This window comes from Pseudorasbora parva, chromosome 11 (genome assembly GCF_024679245.1).
Source record: "Pseudorasbora parva isolate DD20220531a chromosome 11, ASM2467924v1, whole genome shotgun sequence".
Lineage (NCBI taxonomy): Eukaryota > Metazoa > Chordata > Actinopteri > Cypriniformes > Gobionidae > Pseudorasbora > Pseudorasbora parva.
Window position 1 is genome coordinate 26,927,781 of NC_090182.1, and position 17,537 is coordinate 26,945,317.

Genomic DNA, 17,537 nt, shown 5'->3' on the forward strand with positions numbered 1-17,537 from the left:
TGAAGTTGTCATGTTGTGTTTTGGCCTGAAGCTCCGCCCTCCACCGATCTACCAATCACGAAGTCAGTAGTGTTTTGGCATCCAGGTTGCCAGATCTGCTCTAGTTACCACAGCTGCAGCTACAAACGTTTCTGCTGATCCTGCAGCCTATCTGGCAACCTCGAGTCAGGGGGGAGAGGGAGACGGGATACGCCGCTCTAGTCATTTGAAAGTGATTGCAGTACCAGTTTTGGCCACAATCTTTCATATACCGTTTTTTTCTCGACTATAAGTCGCTCACAATAAATCGCTCCGGAGTATAAGTCGCTTCAGTCAAAAAAATGCATCATGAAGAGGGAAAAAACATATATAAGTCGCACTGGACTATAAGTCGCATTAGGGCAGAAGCAGAGCGGGAGCCGTGCGCGCATGCGTGCACCCACTCGCGTACACTCGCTCGTGCCCGCTCACCATGCATAACCGAGCAGAATAAAGAAAGTTTAAAGTGAGTTAGAAATTTGTGAGGGACTGGCAAAAAGCAGAGGTTACTTTAATTGTAATGAAGAAAAGAAAGAAAGCTAATCGCAGACTGTAAGCAAGATGACCAGAGCTGAAGGACCTAGTCCACAGATGCTTAAACTCTCTGCCGGGAGAGGCTCAGCCGCGCGAGACAAACGCTGTGTGAATCGTTCTCCGCTGCATATTTTACTACATGCATTTTGTAATTTGCAGAATAAGATTTTCTTTATGGCGGCATTTTGTTTGTGTTCAGTCTTTCTAAGTTGTTGTCTTTAAGTTAATATTTCAGTTAAGAGTTTTTCATTTTTTTTCAGGGGTAGGCTACAGGAGCAGCATAGAGCGCCCTCTCGTGGCTATATGTTCATTCTTGTCAGTTAGTATGAATTAAATTTGATATATAAGTCGCACCTGACTATAAGTCGCAGGACCAGCCAAACTATGAAAAAAGTGCGACTTATAGTTCGGAAAATACTGTACTTCCTTTAAATGAATTTAGCCAGCATAAGAGACTTCACTAAAAACATAAAAATTTAGACAAATTTTTTTCATTGGGACTTTCCAAACAAACCTTATCAAGTTTATCTTGTTCTCATTGTATCTTCCCTTTGGCAGATGATTCTTTGGTTGTGTTTTTTAGGGGGAACAATAGATCGCACCATGGTCTTCTGCAGTAATTCACAGGAGCAGCTAGAGTGGTTAGAACATCTTCATGCTTACACCAAGGAAGGAAGTCCAGTGGGAACAATATTGAAGGTCAATAAAGTGCCCACTTTCAATTTTTTTTCCATTAGTCCCAATCATGTACTCCTACAGGTGAATCATTCTTTTCTTATGCATTTTGCAGAGTGTTGAGGGTAAGACTATAGCCATGACTGCAACATCGTCACACCACTTGCATGGTTTCGGTACCCCTGTGGCTAACCGAGGCCCTCTCGAACCCCCCAAGGTCACCAAGCCCTGGTCTCTAAGCTGCCTGAGACCAGCGCCACCCCTCAAGCCCTCCGCTGCACTAGGATATAAAGAGGTATGCTGTCTGGAAAATAGTCATAAGAAATTTTGAGTGGGAGCGTAATTTACCTCTGCATTCTTGGTGGTCCTAACAGGAAACCGATGCTTATATAGCTACTTTGACTGTAAGTTTGCAAGCCACCCTCATACTCACCACAAGTTGCGGTGGAGATGTTATCTCAGATTTAGGTAGAATGTTTAGTGGTCTTCGAGCTGGATATTAGCTAACACTACCCAAAGCTCACTCAAATTTCTCTTTAATGTGCACTGCATCTCTCATGCGACTCATGAAGGTGTTCTCTGACTCGTTAAAAGCATGTGAAATCTTCTGTTTCTCTGCATCGATTAATGTTCACCTCTCACTGATCTTTCCATCATATTCCTATCAGGCTGTTCTTTTATTCTCATACACATCTTTATTCTCTCTCCATTTTCTGCTTTTTTAGAGGATGTCTTATATCCTGAAGGTAAGAGTAGATGTGAGTCTGTGCGTTTTGTGTGTGTGTGTACGCGTGTGGTCGTGTCTGTGAGCTTGGCTAGCACTGGTGTTGCACGCTGTATCCCTGCCTTTCTGTTTTATTCTCTTTTGTTCTGTGGTAAGCTACTCATTTCCGGTGTTTTTTGTTTGCCTTGTATCTTCTCCTTCCTCTGCAATGATTTTTGCTCAAGTTGCATTTAATCATCATTTATGGTCTTTGCTATGTTGTGTTTAATTATTAGTTGGAAGAAAGTTCAGATACAATGGCAAAATGTTGGCAGGCAGTAAACACTGTTTATTGAAACACATCCTGCCGTTCAAATATCAAAGTTCAACTTCTTTAATCTGTATACCCACAAACCCAACCAACTGTTTTCCTGCATGAATAAATTGCTTGTGTTGTGAATACTTATCACAAAAAAATGTCATATTATAGGAAAATAGGGCTATCAATTTTTTTAATCACATTTAAACTCATTAATTGCATAAAATGTCATTAATCAAAATAATAAAAAGTCACTCAAAGAAATTACTTTATTATGGCATAAAAGTAAAGTACTGAATGGGCAAAACTGCCTTTAGAAGTCAATTATAGATTGCTTGTTTCATTTCCATTCCGTCTATGCTTTTTTATTAGTAGTAGTATTATTAGTATTATTGGTCTATGTAAACATTCACCAGATACAGATTTAAAAATGCAGAATTAAAATTCTTGCATGAGCTAAACCTTTACAGTTTGAGAGCGGTCATTTTGACGAGCTTTCTTGCGATTAAAGCTGTGGCGGATTGCATTGATCATCTGAAGTGCATGCGCTGGCTCTTCAGTGAGAGCGCAAACATTATTTAAAGGGTTACTTCCACGATTAGCATATGGCTTTGTATCAGTAGAAACCCTGGAGTATAGTCAAATGATTGTGCTTCCCCTCCTCATATATGTAGTGTCTGTTCTCTAACTGAACTGATTTTATGAAAATGAACGTGGTCGCGGTGGGAAAGTGATCAGTGATTCAGTAATCCAGTAGCGGTGGCTTTGAGAGTGGCCTCGTAGGGCAGTGAAGCATTCTGGGAATTGTTGTCTTTTATCCCCATGAGACAAAAATAAGTTTTCTGTCTTTTCTCAGTCTAAAAAGCACTAAATTAAAAATTAATTTCACATGTCTAATACATTAATGACCCAGTTTAAATACAGATTTATTTTCCCAGCGCTGAAGTACTCCTTTAAAGACACTCCTCAAAATCAACGCGCAAACACCATTTAAAGCGACACTCCGTAGTGAACGCCCAAACACCATTTAAAGCGACACTCCTTAGTGCACACGCAAACACCATTTAAAGCGACACTCCTTAGTGAACACGCAAACACCATTTAAAGCGACACTCCTTAGTGAACGCGCAAACACCATTTAAAGCGACACTCCTCAAAGTCAACGCGCAAACATCATTTAAATAACCAGATCACATTTAGTTTTAGTGGTATGATTATTCAAAGCATTTCAGATGGTTCATTCTTATATACTGCATTAATAGCGGGAGAGGCAGGGCATAGCAGGCAAGATGATAAAGAGTGAATAATGTGTGTGGGGGAAAAAAATTTAAGTGCAGAGTTTGTGACATACATTATTACATTAATAATTTTATTACATCGAATCATACAACAACTTTACATAATATATAATATTGGTGGGTCCTGATCAGTATTGGGTAAGTTACTCTAAAAAAGTAATTAATTACTAGTAACTAATTACATCTTCAATAGTGTAATTAGATTACTGTACAAATTACTCCCGCCAAAAAGTATTTAATTACTAAATACTTTTTAATTACTTTCTAAATCCTATATCAGGATATATATATATATATATATATATATATATATATATATATATATATATATATATATATATATATATATATATATATATATATATATACCTCGAGTTAACCGATTCAAGGTTAGACATAAAAAGTGCTCTTTTAATTCATTCAAATACACATTATAAAACTACATAAATTACTCTTATTAACTGACCAAAGTATTACAAATGTGAGAAGGATACATAAAAGCATGCATTTTAAAGTTAGACTTTAAATGTTGATGTTAAGTCCACTATTGAATTATGTATAATTATATTTAGTATTTAGTTCAATTACATCAGAAGTAACTGTAATTAAATTACAGAAAAAATAAGAGTAATCCCTTACTTAACTTTTTCAAGGGAAAAGTAATTAAATTACAGTAACTAATTACTTAGTAACTAATTACACCCAACACTGGTCCTGATAATAAAACACAAATAATAATATTATATAATAATAAAAAAGTACAAAAAAAAAGAAATACTTTATTTTGGCTTAAAATATCTGGATACATATCGTATCGTGAGTTCAGTATCGAGATACGTATCGAATCGTGACACGAGTGTATTGTTAAACCTCTAGTAATAAGACAATTATTGAAGTAATGTCATTGAAAAAAAATGTTTCCCTCACACATTACTCACGCTTTCAATGCAGGCAGCATTTCTCCCCGTGCTTGCTATGCCCTGCCTCTCCCGCTATTAATGCAGTAGCCTATGTAAGAATGAACCATCTAAAATGCTTTGAATAATCATACTACTAAAACTAAATGTGATCTGGTGATTTAAATGATGTTTGCCCTTTCACAAAGGAGTGCTGCTTTAAATGGTGTTTGCGTTTTGACTTTGGCGGAGTGTCACTTTAAATAATGTTTGCGCTCTCAATACTTTTGGCAATAGAGTGTATATATTTATTTGACCATTGCTTATTATAATGTGTTATAATTGTAATTGTAATTCACGAATAGTTAAATTGGGATATTTTTATTAGCTTTTATAAAAGTGACTTACACTGAGTATAATGTGAATATCTTTCCCATTATAAATTCTAACTAGATTTTTTGCTAAACATTAATCAATTGAATATTTATAGAAATAGGTAGAGCTTCAGATTGGAACAGCACAAAATAACAGCACATTTAAATTGGTTCTATATCTGGTGATATTCTAATAACCTGTGGCAATGTTCCAGGGGGAAAAAATATATGTATTTTGGGATAATGAATTGTCTTGCAGCCTATCTAGAGTGATTTCTGGGGGGATTAGCTGTTGCCACGTTACCGAAGGGTTGGAAAACATCACTTTAACCATATCAATAAAATATTGACCTAAGCCCATACATTTTATTGCTTTGCACAAATATGACCATTCAAGTCGATGAAAGGCTTTCTCAGCAATGATAGTACATACATATCCAGGAGTATAATGGAAGAATAAAAAAGTTATCTGTGTACCTGGCAATGTGCAATAAACATGAAGTGCAGTTTAATAAGTGACAATGTGTAATTTCTTACGTGATCAAAGCCCCGAGATAATTTATATTGACGGCAAGCTGAATTTAGATGTTCAAAAGAATCAGTGTCTGCCATTTAGTTAAAATGACGCACAACTCTTAGTTAAGGGCACTGCTCTTGTCAACATAAGAAGGAATATTATTTTACAATAATGCTGCATGATTCTGTTTTATGTACCGGCACTCTGAGCAACCAGTACCGCATTGCCTAATGGCATTTTTTGGGTATCATGGACTTTTCCTAAACCAGGTCTTGCTGCTAATTGTCACGTCATTTTCCAGACTAAATATTTTTCATATTTGTTATCTAGGTTAGGGTAACATCCCTTAAAAAAATCATTCGAGAGACTGAGCACTTCATTCACTTTCTCTGTATCTCGGGGCTGTAATATATTGTACACAAGTTCCCTAATATTTTTTCACTTTCACTTCTGTTGGTATTGATTCATCAGTAATGAATAGTACTACACAATGTGAACAAGTCCATGCTTGCTTTTAGTTCTTTCCACCATTTACTTTCACTTTGATGCAATGAGTAAAACATACAAACTAAAAACGGTATTCGGCATAAAGCATGCCACGTGTTTACTGTATGTGCATATTTCGTAACAAAAAAAGCAATCCAGTCTTCATCCATCAACCTTCAAAAACTTTTATAATTTTTTATACTTCTTTTGCTTGATGGCTTCTTGCTAAAGCTGTGACTAATTGACTTGTTGACAGTGACAAATCTCAAAAAAGAAAATTTAAACCCATTCATCAAGTCCATATCATCATATTTATTAAAGCTGTCAATTATAACCATGGCAGGCAACAAAAAAAAAGATTAGACTTTAAAAATAAAAAAAAGTATTTTAAACAATTTAATTAAGTTAAGTTAAAATAACTTCTGGAGGAATCCAATTTAGATGACTCATTCTGCAGTGTTAGCATTTGAGAAATCGGTGGCGGCAGCCTTGTGACATTGCTGTAACAAAGTCAACAAATGACTCAGACTAAAATAATTAGTTCACGAACAGACAAGGGTCTCAACCGCAGATTGTTTTTATTTATGAGTCCCTGATAATTTGCTGTTAAATTAGCCTGAATGGCGTCATAACTTATGTAAGCTACTATTTATTGTTCTTATTTCTTAGCATCTACGCTTGGGATTTGCACACAAATTAAGGTCTGCTAGCTGCAGTTTTGTGGTTTTATTTAGCGCTCGGCAGATGCTGTTTCTTCATTAACACCAGACTGTTTCCTCAGGACTCTAGTAAAAGCCCCAGACCTATAAAGAAGTTCCTCCCAAAGAGAAAAACTGACAGAAAACCATCAGATGATGAGTTCCTGATTAGAAAAAGTAGGTATTTTAAAATAATAATTAAAAAACATTTAATTCCACAAACTAATATGACAAAAAATGGCCCCTGGTAGTGGTGGAATTAAAGGGTTAGTTCACCCAAAAATGAAATTGATGTCATTAATGTCTCACCCTAATGTCATGTCACACCCGTAAGACCTCCGTTCATCTTCAGAACATTAAGTCCGAGAGCGTATCTAAGTGTAGGCACACTTTACTGTCCATGTCCAGAAAGGGAATAAAACATCATCAAAGTAGTCCATATGTGACATCAGTTAGTTAATTAGAATATCTTGAAGCATCGAAAATACATTTTGGTCCCAAAATCACAAAAACTACGACTTTATTCAGCATTGTCTCCTCTTCCTTGTTTGTGTTCAATTCTCAAATAAAGATTCAAACAGTCATGAATCAGCGTATTGATTCATGATTCGGATCGCGTGTCAAACTGCTGAAATCACGTGACACTGGCGATCCGAATTATGAATCAATACGCTGTTCATAACCGTTTGAATCTTTATTTGAGAATTGAACACAAACAAGGAAGAGGAGACAATGCTGAATAAAGTCGTAGTTTTTGTGATTTTGGGACTAAAATGTATTTTTGATGCTTCAAAAGATTCTAATTAACTAACTGATGTCACATATGGACGACTTTGATAGTTTTTATTCCCTTTCTGGACATGGACAGTAAAGTGTGCCTACACTTAGATACGCTGTCGGACTAAATATAAAATATCATAAACTGTGTTCTGAAGATGAACAGAGGTCTTATGGGTGTGGAACAACATTAGAGTGAGTCATTTATGACATCAATTTCATTTTTGGGTGAATCAAATCAAACAAGCAGCTTTCTCAACTTTTTGCATATACAAACAAATAGAAGTACATCATATTTTGGTGGTTCATCCTCTGAAATTGTTATTTCTTTGATTGACAGGCACAGCAGCTCTAGAGGAGGATGCCCAAATCCTCAAAGTGATTGAGGCCTATTGCACCGGAGCCAGTCTCCACCAATCCACCACAGGTTAGACCTGCCTGTCATATGTGCTGGATAATTAAGATACTGATATTTTAATAACTTTAATACAGTGTAATAGCCAGATTAAAAGCTATGATTTGCTTGCACAGCTGTGCGTAAGGAGTGCGTCCCCCAGGTCCTGCTTCCTGAAGAAGAGAAGATCATTGTTGAGGAGATCAAGAGCAATGGCCAGACGATCATTGAGGAGAAGTATGTTCAGTCGTCTGATAACACATGCAGAATTGAGCCTTAAAAGAATTAACTTTTAACCCTAAATTGTTCCAGTCTTGACTTTTGATTGCTACTGTATATGTACTTTATTTCCTCTGTGAAATGCTTTGCTTTCCTTTGAATATGCTTTAATGTGTTGTTTTACAGAAGTCTTGTTGATGCTGTTTATGCTTTGAAAGATGAAGTCCATGAATTAAAAAAGGTGAGATTTTAAGTTATGCAACTTTTTATTGGCCTGAACTATAAGGGGTGTAATATTCTGATGCTGTGTTTATGAATGTAGGAGAATAAATGGATGAAGCAGTGTCTGGAAGAGGAACAGAAGTCCCGTAAGGAGCTGGAGCGTGTAGTCAAGAAGTTGGCCAAGCAAAAGAATGACTGTTCCTGGGATGAAGGAGGTCACTAAAGAACACTCTGAACGCTCTCCTGTTTCCCCTCGCCATGCGCATGTATGTGTTTCTGTGTCTGTGTTCGTCCTCACAAATATGTTTCTTTTTAATGTTTTTTTCCCATCACATTACACTGAACATTGCTTTTGGAAAGTCACCGTGTTGGGGATTTTTTAGCCTTTTCTCATCAAAAGGACAAGATCTGATGAGAATATCGACTGTTTTTCTCGCCATATGGAAGAATATTACTGTGTGGTTTGCGTCACGCTCCTGTGATGTGACGTTCTAAGAACAAAATGGCTGTTCTAGAAAACCAAGTGAACTGCTTATTTCGGAAGTATTTGGAAAACTTCAGATAACTGTCCAGTCCTCAACGTTTTGTTTTTTTACTTCCGATTCACTCAAGCACTCCAAGAAGAAACATCACAGAAAAAAGGGTGGAATCTGTTGTTTTTGAACTGAACAAATATCTGCCTCACTTTGACTGTTACTGGTCATGGACTAGAGTAATCCAATGACGTCCAGCCCATTAACAGCATTCCGACTCAAGCCGCTATTGCACAAGTTAATATATTCTGTTAATGGCGTTGGAAAAGTTATTTGTGGTTGAACATTACAGTAATCCACCGTATCCACAAGTATTGTTTTTTTCAGCCCTATTTCTGCTTTTATAATGTGAAAATGGTTTTGTTGCTTGAGGTAGCTTTTAGGTCACAAATGAACAATATTGAGATTTGTGGTTTGTTCCTGATAGACATGAGATGCCCTACTTGCCATCTTGAAATGAGTTCGGATTTTCCTTTTAGTTTGATGGTTTTGAATAAATTTCCTCCTGTAATATGTCATTGGACTGTAGGTTTAGATTCAGTGTATTCCAGAAGTGTTCCCCCCAGACAGTCACTCACATCAGCATGGGTGCACAGTATTTCTAAAACAGCTGTTATATATTACATAATCATGCTTCTGATAATCATCACTAGTGTTAAGCTATCAGGGATATAGTTGTCAGAAATAGTCATGTTCATAATGCTATACTTACTAATACAATACATCATATAATGTATGTATATCGTATATACTTGTAAACAGTATAAATATGTATATATCATAGATACTATATGGCAAAAAGAACCATTTAAACTTTTTATGATAAAACATACAGTAGGAAATTGGGTTACACTTTGCAATAAGGTTTCATTTGTTTACATACTAGTTAACATGGACTAAGAATGAACAGTACTTCCACAGCATTTATTAATCTAATATCTTAGTTAATGTATATTTTAACATTTATTAATACATAATTAAATCAAAAGTTGTATCTGGTAACTTTAGTTTATACACAATGAACAGTTGTATTTATTATCTTTAAAAATCATAATTACTGTAACAAATGTATTGCAAATGATTTAATGTTAGCTAATACATTTAACTGATGTTAACAAATAAAGACCTTATTGTAAAGTGTTACTAGAAATTTTAATTTCTTTTTTCAGAGGCTTAAAACTATTTCATATGCATCTTAAACCAAAAAAAAAAAAAATCCATTATGTTTGATACTGGAGGCCCTTTTAGGACCCGAAAACCGAGTGTACGTAGAAACATATGGTACTTTAGGCACTGATATTTGTCCCTCGCTTACCATATCTTGATCTTGGAGGCTCATTTGAATGAAAAAAAAATGCAGTTGGAACCCAATTTGTTCAATTTCTCCCCACCCCCAGCAAACTGCTCCCCATCAGCAAATGCACTAGAGGTGCAGTGCAATACATTTTCTTACTCATTTATACTCTGCCATGCTCATGCGTGGCATTTATGGTACAGCTTTCTTTTCTTGAACTCTTGCTAGATTAACTGTAACAAGTTGAACATCGAATGAGTAATTACACAGCCCGTTACACAAATGTCTGCTATGAGTGCTAAACCTTTCAACGAATCATAACCGTAATTAATGCTTTTTATCGCTGGGGACATTCTCCATCTTAAGCAGTGAATAAATGTTTGCAAAGAGCTGTAAAGATCAGCAGAACTTGGGTGGGGAGTTTTTCCTTTTTCTTTTTAAACTCACCAGCGGTCACCTCCGGAACATTGCTGTGGCAATTCAATGCAATATGCGACTGGTTACAATTGCTGTGCATTCATTCAAGAGCCAGTTTTTCTCTTGGAAAGAGTATTCTGTATAATATATTCTTCCAAATAGGCAATAAGATGTGCTCTGAGGTGCACGAAAATAATTCTGTTACTGTGGTACTGTGTAAATCTGTTTCATGTTTGTGTGCGCGATTGTTTTCCAGCAATTAACCTTGCATGCCATGTCTTACACATAGCCTTAAATATTATTTTAAAGTGTTAACCCGGATTGTATTATTGTTGTTGTTATGGAAACTCCTATTATGTGGAAGAGATTGAAGTGGTCAGTAGGTTATGCGAGTATGCATAATACAATGTGGAAACATGCTATTTGCTAGAGGTTCCTACTGATATCAATGAATAGAACTTCACTTTCTCCTTGTGATGTCAAGAATGTGTCAGGAAAAAAAGAATAGCACTTTCAGGAGATCATAAATGAGGGTTGAAGAATGTCCACGTAAGTTTCCTCTCTTAAAAGTGCCCATGTCTGCAGAACACGAGTTTTTATTTTTTTGTGGAGCTGATCTATGCAATATAAATGCTTGTATATCTATAATTTGTTTGTGCTTATGTTTTTATTTTGTCATCATTTCAGTAAGGAATTGTTTTAATAAAAATAACATCGTGTTAATAAGCTATATCTGATTGAGTTATTTTTTTAACCTTTTTAAACATGAGGAAATTCCACCTTGTTGTAAAATGTGGATGACTACATGTCGTTTCTGCTATAGCAACGGTAAATGTACAAGCTGCAGTGAGTGTAGTAGGCTGACAACTTCCTGTAAGCAGAGGCTTCAGCGTGGCTCCTAAATGAGCACACGTTTGTCACCTAAACTCACTGTTTCCATGGAGGAGGATGGAATGCTATAAAATAGGCACAGTAGTAGTCAGCTCATGGTCGTGATATCAAATTGAAGTTAAAAACAGAACTGGTAGGCTTGATTTTCTTTCCCTTCGACCTCTTCCTACACATTAGTTTCCAAACTCTAAGATTAGGACTTCTCTCAACCTGAAGACATAGATACTTATTATATTAGGAAACACTTGCACATGGCCTGTTGGAAACATTGATGATTATATTAAAAAGCTGAGGGGAATAGTTTGGTAGTTGAGTTTAAATATAATTTAATATATAATTTAATCATATTTCTTGTTATTCAGTTACAACATATATATTTTGAATGAAAACCCATATATAAATTTATGTTCCCAATCCCAATAAAAAGGTATAAAATAGTTCACTACAGTGGTTTTATATGTAGTGCCAGCAGGAACAGATTACTTTTGGTAAGAATCGAACATCATTTTGTCAAGTGTATACCTAAATAAATATTTTTATCAATTGTCGTTATTTAAAAAGAAGAGCAAAAAGTAAAAAGGGAAACGAAATAAGCAATAAATAATTCATACTAACAATACAACTAGTGGTTTGAACAAATCCATGGTATCTTAGCATATTTGCAATGAACAATATAGTTGAAAGGAAATTCTAGGATGTTCCTAGTCAGAAAGATTTGCGTGATTTCCTCGTTTGTCCTTAAGTTGGATTTTGGTTTGACGTCATGGAGAAGAGTTGGTGCATGCAATGACTTTCCCTGGAGTTGAAGTCTTTCAGAAGCCACTTGCATCACTGTTTTATTATCTGTTCAATTATAGTGCCTTGATCCAGTCAATCCCCTCCCCTGACTCCATCATCCATCTCCCTCTTGACCGCTTCAGTTCAGAGTGTTCTTTACCGTAATTTGAATAATCCAAAACTGCATGAGTCTCTGTTCACCAATGATGTGTTTGTCACTGCAACATAGATCTGTTGGTCTTTCTGTAGTTGGAACACCCCCACCAGGGAGGTTGTACATATATTTGATTTGCTTGGATTCAAGCTGCAAAAAGACTTGATTAGGTCCTTGTCTTTCGCTTTCTTGGGTTCTGTTGTCCTCACGGCTTGCATTAATGCATTTTTAGAATGTTTGGAGAAGGTGACTTGGGAATAGATGAAATAGATTCCAGGATTTTGGATGGTCAACATGTTCCTTTTGCTGTTAAGCCTGACGTCCTGTAGCAATGAATCCTCTGGATCCCAGAGAAGATAGTTTGACCTTAGGAAATCTGAATTCAGATCTGTTGGTGGAAAAACAAGGAAAATTCAATTTATTGACACACATTGGCTTGTCTTAAAATGAAAAAAACTGTTTATCTGCTTAGGCGACTTTCTTCAGTAGAACACAGATAAAGATTTTTAACTTGTTGCAGTCTATCAGTCGTATAATACATGAGAATAGTAGTATGAGAACTATGAGTAAAAAAAACCATGCACATACAAATCCATATTAAACTTATGACATGATGTCTTAAGACGCGAAATGATCGATTTGTGCAAGGAAGGCTGTTGGACATAGTGAAGTATTAGAGGAAACCGATCGTTTCGTATCTTAAGACATCACGTCATGAGTTTAATATGGATTTGTATGAACATGTTTTTTTTACTCTCATGGGTTATCATTCAGATGCGACTGGCAGACTGCAGTGGTTGGAGTTAAACATTTTCATTTGTGTTCTACTGAAGAAACAAAGTCACCTATATCTGGGATGCCCTGGGGGTGCGGGGATTTTTTTTTAAATTTTGGGTGAACTATCCATTTAAACCCTAATATCAATTTCATAAATCATACATAAATCAATTTTTGATTTAATAGCAACAGAATGAGTCTGAAAAGGTAATGTATTCTTATATTCACCTTTATGTTGATTCAGAACAACCATGTGTGCAGCCGGTCCATTGAAATATGGTCCGCCAGTTAATCTAGAAACTGCAAAATAATTACACAACAACAGTAAGGTCTCAAGAAACATAAAAAATTGGACTGATTTCATTAGAATAAAACACCAAATTGCTTAATAAATATTAGAATCAAACCTTTTTATTTAGTGAAAAATAATGTGTTTTTATAATCCCCATGCTTTAGGTCCCCATGGGGACATAAATTGAGGTCCACATGCAAGCTTCTAAATCATACGTAATACGTTTTTTTGTTTGTTTTTTGTTTTATTGTACAAATGCTGAAGGTTTTGTGTGATTGGGTAGATTAATTGTATAGTGGGATAGCATCTACAATTTGTATAAAGAATAAAAAACATTATGCCTATGTATAGTCATCTCAAAGATAGTAAACCACATTGTGTGTGTGTGTGTGTGTGTGCACATACATGCACGCCAGGCACCAACATAGTACCGAAACCCATGCTAACACAAATAGCAACAGTCTTTTAGTATTTTTTGGGCACTACTCACCTTTTTCATTTGCTTGTAAAACCTTTGAGATGAAGAAAAAGTATATTACTGATACATAAAAAGTAATGATACAATATATATATTTTTGTTATTACTTTTATGTTTTACTATTCACATGTTGATGTCGGATTATCAAAGCATGACTTAAACATGTGACACAAATGTATACCTTTTCTATGACCTCTTTATAATTTGCTATCAGTTTGCCGCATTCTGCCGCTGTGTTTTCTCCCAATTTATCATTCACACAGTTCTCTAGTCTCTGCAGGTTTGTCATGTCTTCATGATAACTCCCATGGTTCTCCTGATGATGAAAGAAAAGCCATTTATAAATTACACAAGACATATATTCCAACGTTAACTGCTTTAAAGACAAACCATTTGTTTCCCTTAATGCTTAAAGAATTTTTGGTAACTATTAACAGCACCAAAAAGAAATATCTGATCACAGTGTTATAAAGCACATTAAAACCGCTGTGTGAATAATGCAATGATTTTTAGGGGGGTGAGAATGTTAAAAGAATTTAGATGTTTGCTAAATTATCTTTCAAATTGCCTAAATTATGCATTAAATCAATTTAATGCCAAAAGCAGTGAGATAAATATCAATTATCAGCAATTGAAAGGAAAAATTGTATATTTTTTACTACACCTTTTGTTTTCGACTAGCTACCTTCTGTTTTTATAGATTTCAAATTATTTTTGCTGAACAATTTCTTGTTTGACCCTTACATTTGGAGTTTCTATTCAATTAATTTCAGTTGATGTTTATTGCTGATGCTTATTACGGAGTGATAATCATGCAAATTGTCATTGAGTCACTCCTTTGGCATATAACCCATAAAATGAGATTGCGTAATTTGTCGAGTAATTTGGTTTTAGTTTCCTCTTGACACAGAAATGCTGGGTTTTGTTGCCTTTTTTTCCTTTGATGCACAGCATGCTGCCTTGCTCATAAAACCACACAACCCAGGAAATACACCATCGAGAACTGGGCTTTTAGTCTTTTCAGTCTAGTTCTGTTTATTCTGAGAAAAATAATAATCAAGATTTCTCATCTGTGTTTCTCTCATGGTCGTACATAATTAGAGGCTTCATAATATATTTTTTTGTAAATTAGTTTAGTGCCATTCTGACAATATTCTCATACATTTTTCTCTTGATTTGAATGAGCTAACATTTAAAAATGCATTTATAAACTTGATGCAGACACCTTGTAAATTGTCTCTAAAAATGTATGCGTTTAAATCCCTAAATTTAAATTAATACAAAAGTCTGATATTTGGCCAACTTTTACATCTCTTCTAACACTAAAAGCATTATCACACATGCTGAAAAAAGGCCTATTAATTATGTATATTGCCTATAATGTTCTACACTGGGGGGAAAATTGTGTAGAATTTACCTTTAAAACATTTTCCACTAAGAAATTGCTACTTAATTTATAAATAATTACAAAGAAATTGCAAGTTACACTGATGTGAATGTGAATGTTTTACGTAAAAAGACTGAGACAGTATTTTCTTGCTAGATAAAGTATGTTAACTTCAACTAATTGAGTGTTGCAAAACATTTTAAATGTTCAAATGTTAGTACAAACGTGAGAGCCAAAAGAAGAGCAGTTCATACCATGCCGAGTTTCTGGAACAGGTAGAGGAAGCCTCCGATGGTCAACATCATTAACAGCAGTAGCATCACGGTCAAAAACTTGACCAAAGGTGTGTTTCCCAACGGCAGGGGTTTGCTGTATCCTGGCCGTGGAGGCACCGGTGGGGGATTGTAGCTAGTGTGAAAGGTGTTTATCATGATGAAGAGTGTACGAGTTGACAAGAGAAGAGACGTGTACTCTAGTGACACCCATGCAGTTCTGAAGAGATGCTCTGAATGCAACTGAGCTCATTTGAATGCAACTTCCTGAAAGATATCACGTTTTCAGATAGGCTGAGACAAACGGTGGATGTTAGTATGGAATTTGGCGTAAACAAGCAAGGCCGGATTCCGTGAGGCCACAGATTTTTTTGCTCAAAGGTCATTGTCATTACAGATTCAGAATCTGCAGATTCCACAATCTGTCTTTGGCCTAACAGATTTTTTAACTTCAAAATACTTCAAAATTCTTCAAAATTCAAAATAGGTTGAAGTCATTGCATTATATACAACTGTAAAGCCAAGTGACATCTTGCAAACAAATGATAGTTTTTCTCAGAACAACTTCACCTTTCAGAAGCAGTTTGCATTTTAACTAACTGATTTGAACCAAGAGGGCATGAAGTAACTCTAATCACTCTTAAAGATAAAGGTTAATTATTGGCATCAATTGCACACAAACAAAACATAAACAATATTATTTTAAGAACTGTTCACTGAAAGGTTCTATGGAAAACCAAAAATGGATATCCATGGCATTTGCACACACACATGTAGTGTTTCCATATTTTATGGGGACATTCCATAGGAGTAATGGATTTTATACCGTACAAACCGTATTTTCTATCCCCTTACATTGCCCCTACCCCTAAACCTACCCATCACAGGAAACATTCTGCATTTTTACTTTCTCAAAAAAACTCCTTCTGTATGATTTATAAGATGTGTTCCTCATGGGGACCAAACAATGTCCCCACAAGGACAAGGATTTTGGATATTGCCATCTTTTGTGGGGACATTTTGTCCCCATAACGTAGCGATTACCAGCCATGCCCCCATACCGCCCCCCCAACACACACACACACACACCTTTTGAAACCTTTATTTTTAAGAGTAGGTGTAATGCAACATATTAACTGAACATTTTGACAACCAGAAAGTTAAATGTAAATAGGTTGGGGGCCTCTGTATTTTTATTTTCTTTCTGTTTATCCAAACCACATAGGAAATAGTCACATGATGTATTTATATATGTACCACAACACCTATTTAAAAAAAAATCTGACCACAGTGAAGAACAGACACGGCAAAATAGAGTCTGCACAGCTGTGAATACAAACGCAGGAGAAACGCATGTGAAACCTGTTACTTGTGAGCCATCATTGTGAGTTCATTGATCATCAAGTTCCATAAAATACTAGTTTACCACATCTATAAAAGATCCTCGAAAATACATGAAAGGCATGTTCTTTGTTTTCTTTTAGAAGCTACAAACTCCTGACCTCATTTTAACCACTAAGTGGTGGTCTCTGGTACATATTCTCATAACTGCATTAGCTCTTCCTTGACATCTCTTTAAAGAATAAACTGCTGTAAACGAGTGCGCAGCTAGATAAAGACTATTATCTAGATAAAGACATTTTCTTTTTTAATTGTTGGATTCTCAATGCCACCATGTTTCGTGGCTTGTCATAAGACATCCTTTACATTAAAACCAAACAGCTTCATTTACATATTAGTGTGGCCTGTCTACAGCATAACCTGCTGATTATTTAGTATTGCTAAACTTTTTACAAAGCAAAAAAAAAAAAAGGTTTCACATGAACTGCAGAAATCTAACATCAGTGCCTCAGAATCTAACTCCCACTGCCTTTGCTTCAGTCCCTCTGTCAGGGCTCACATTTTCCATAGTCATCAGTATCACTTGAAACGTGTGGTTTATAAATTAGGAAATGATCTCCACCCACAAAAAGCTTCATAAGTGTACAATGGGGCCTAGTAATCAGATCTTTGACCTTTATTAACAGAAACGTATATGATGTGTTTTGTGTAGTGTGAATAAATGTGGGTGGAAGTGCATATAGATGATCCATTTCAGTGTGTTAAATATGCTGTTCTCATGAGTAATTTGAGGT

General features: G+C 35.7%; 2 protein-coding genes across 2 annotated transcripts in view; one reads left to right on the forward strand and one right to left on the reverse strand.

Moving 5' to 3' along the window:
- The window catches only part of arhgef6 (Rac/Cdc42 guanine nucleotide exchange factor (GEF) 6), a 38,568-nt gene extending 27,468 nt beyond the window's left edge, over positions 1-11,100 (forward strand). Inside the window, exons 15-22 of the mRNA XM_067457631.1 lie at positions 1,136-1,251; positions 1,343-1,522; positions 1,953-1,973; positions 6,602-6,695; positions 7,636-7,722; positions 7,827-7,926; positions 8,095-8,149; positions 8,231-11,100. Of these exons, the coding sequence (XP_067313732.1) occupies positions 1,136-1,251; positions 1,343-1,522; positions 1,953-1,973; positions 6,602-6,695; positions 7,636-7,722; positions 7,827-7,926; positions 8,095-8,149; positions 8,231-8,353 (776 nt within the window). The 3' untranslated portion in view covers positions 8,354-11,100. The remainder of the gene's footprint in view (positions 1-1,135; positions 1,252-1,342; positions 1,523-1,952; positions 1,974-6,601; positions 6,696-7,635; positions 7,723-7,826; positions 7,927-8,094; positions 8,150-8,230) is intronic.
- Positions 11,101-11,186: 86 nt separating this feature from the next.
- cd40lg (CD40 ligand) lies at positions 11,187-15,621 on the reverse strand. Its single transcript, XM_067456587.1, has 5 exons — positions 15,385-15,621; positions 13,925-14,059; positions 13,756-13,777; positions 13,202-13,273; positions 11,187-12,584 (listed from the first exon to the last, which is right to left on the reverse strand). The coding sequence occupies exons 1-5, from the start codon at positions 15,559-15,561 to the stop codon at positions 12,199-12,201; spliced, it is 792 nt and encodes a 263-aa protein (XP_067312688.1). The 5' UTR covers positions 15,562-15,621; the 3' UTR covers positions 11,187-12,198.
- Positions 15,622-17,537: the final 1,916 nt, after the last annotated feature.

Excerpts from the sequence above, each read along its gene's own strand:
- cd40lg (XM_067456587.1), bottom strand. The coding sequence starts at position 15,561 with ATGATAAACACCTTTCACACTAGCTACAATCCCCCACCGGTGCCTCCA. Across the intron at positions 14,060-15,384 it reads TGTTCCAGAAACTCGGCATG|GAGAACCATGGGAGTTATCA; the intron begins GTATGAACTGCT and ends TTTCATCATCAG. Across the intron at positions 13,274-13,755 it reads TTTACAAGCAAATGAAAAAG|TTTCTAGATTAACTGGCGGA; the intron begins GTGAGTAGTGCC and ends ATTATTTTGCAG.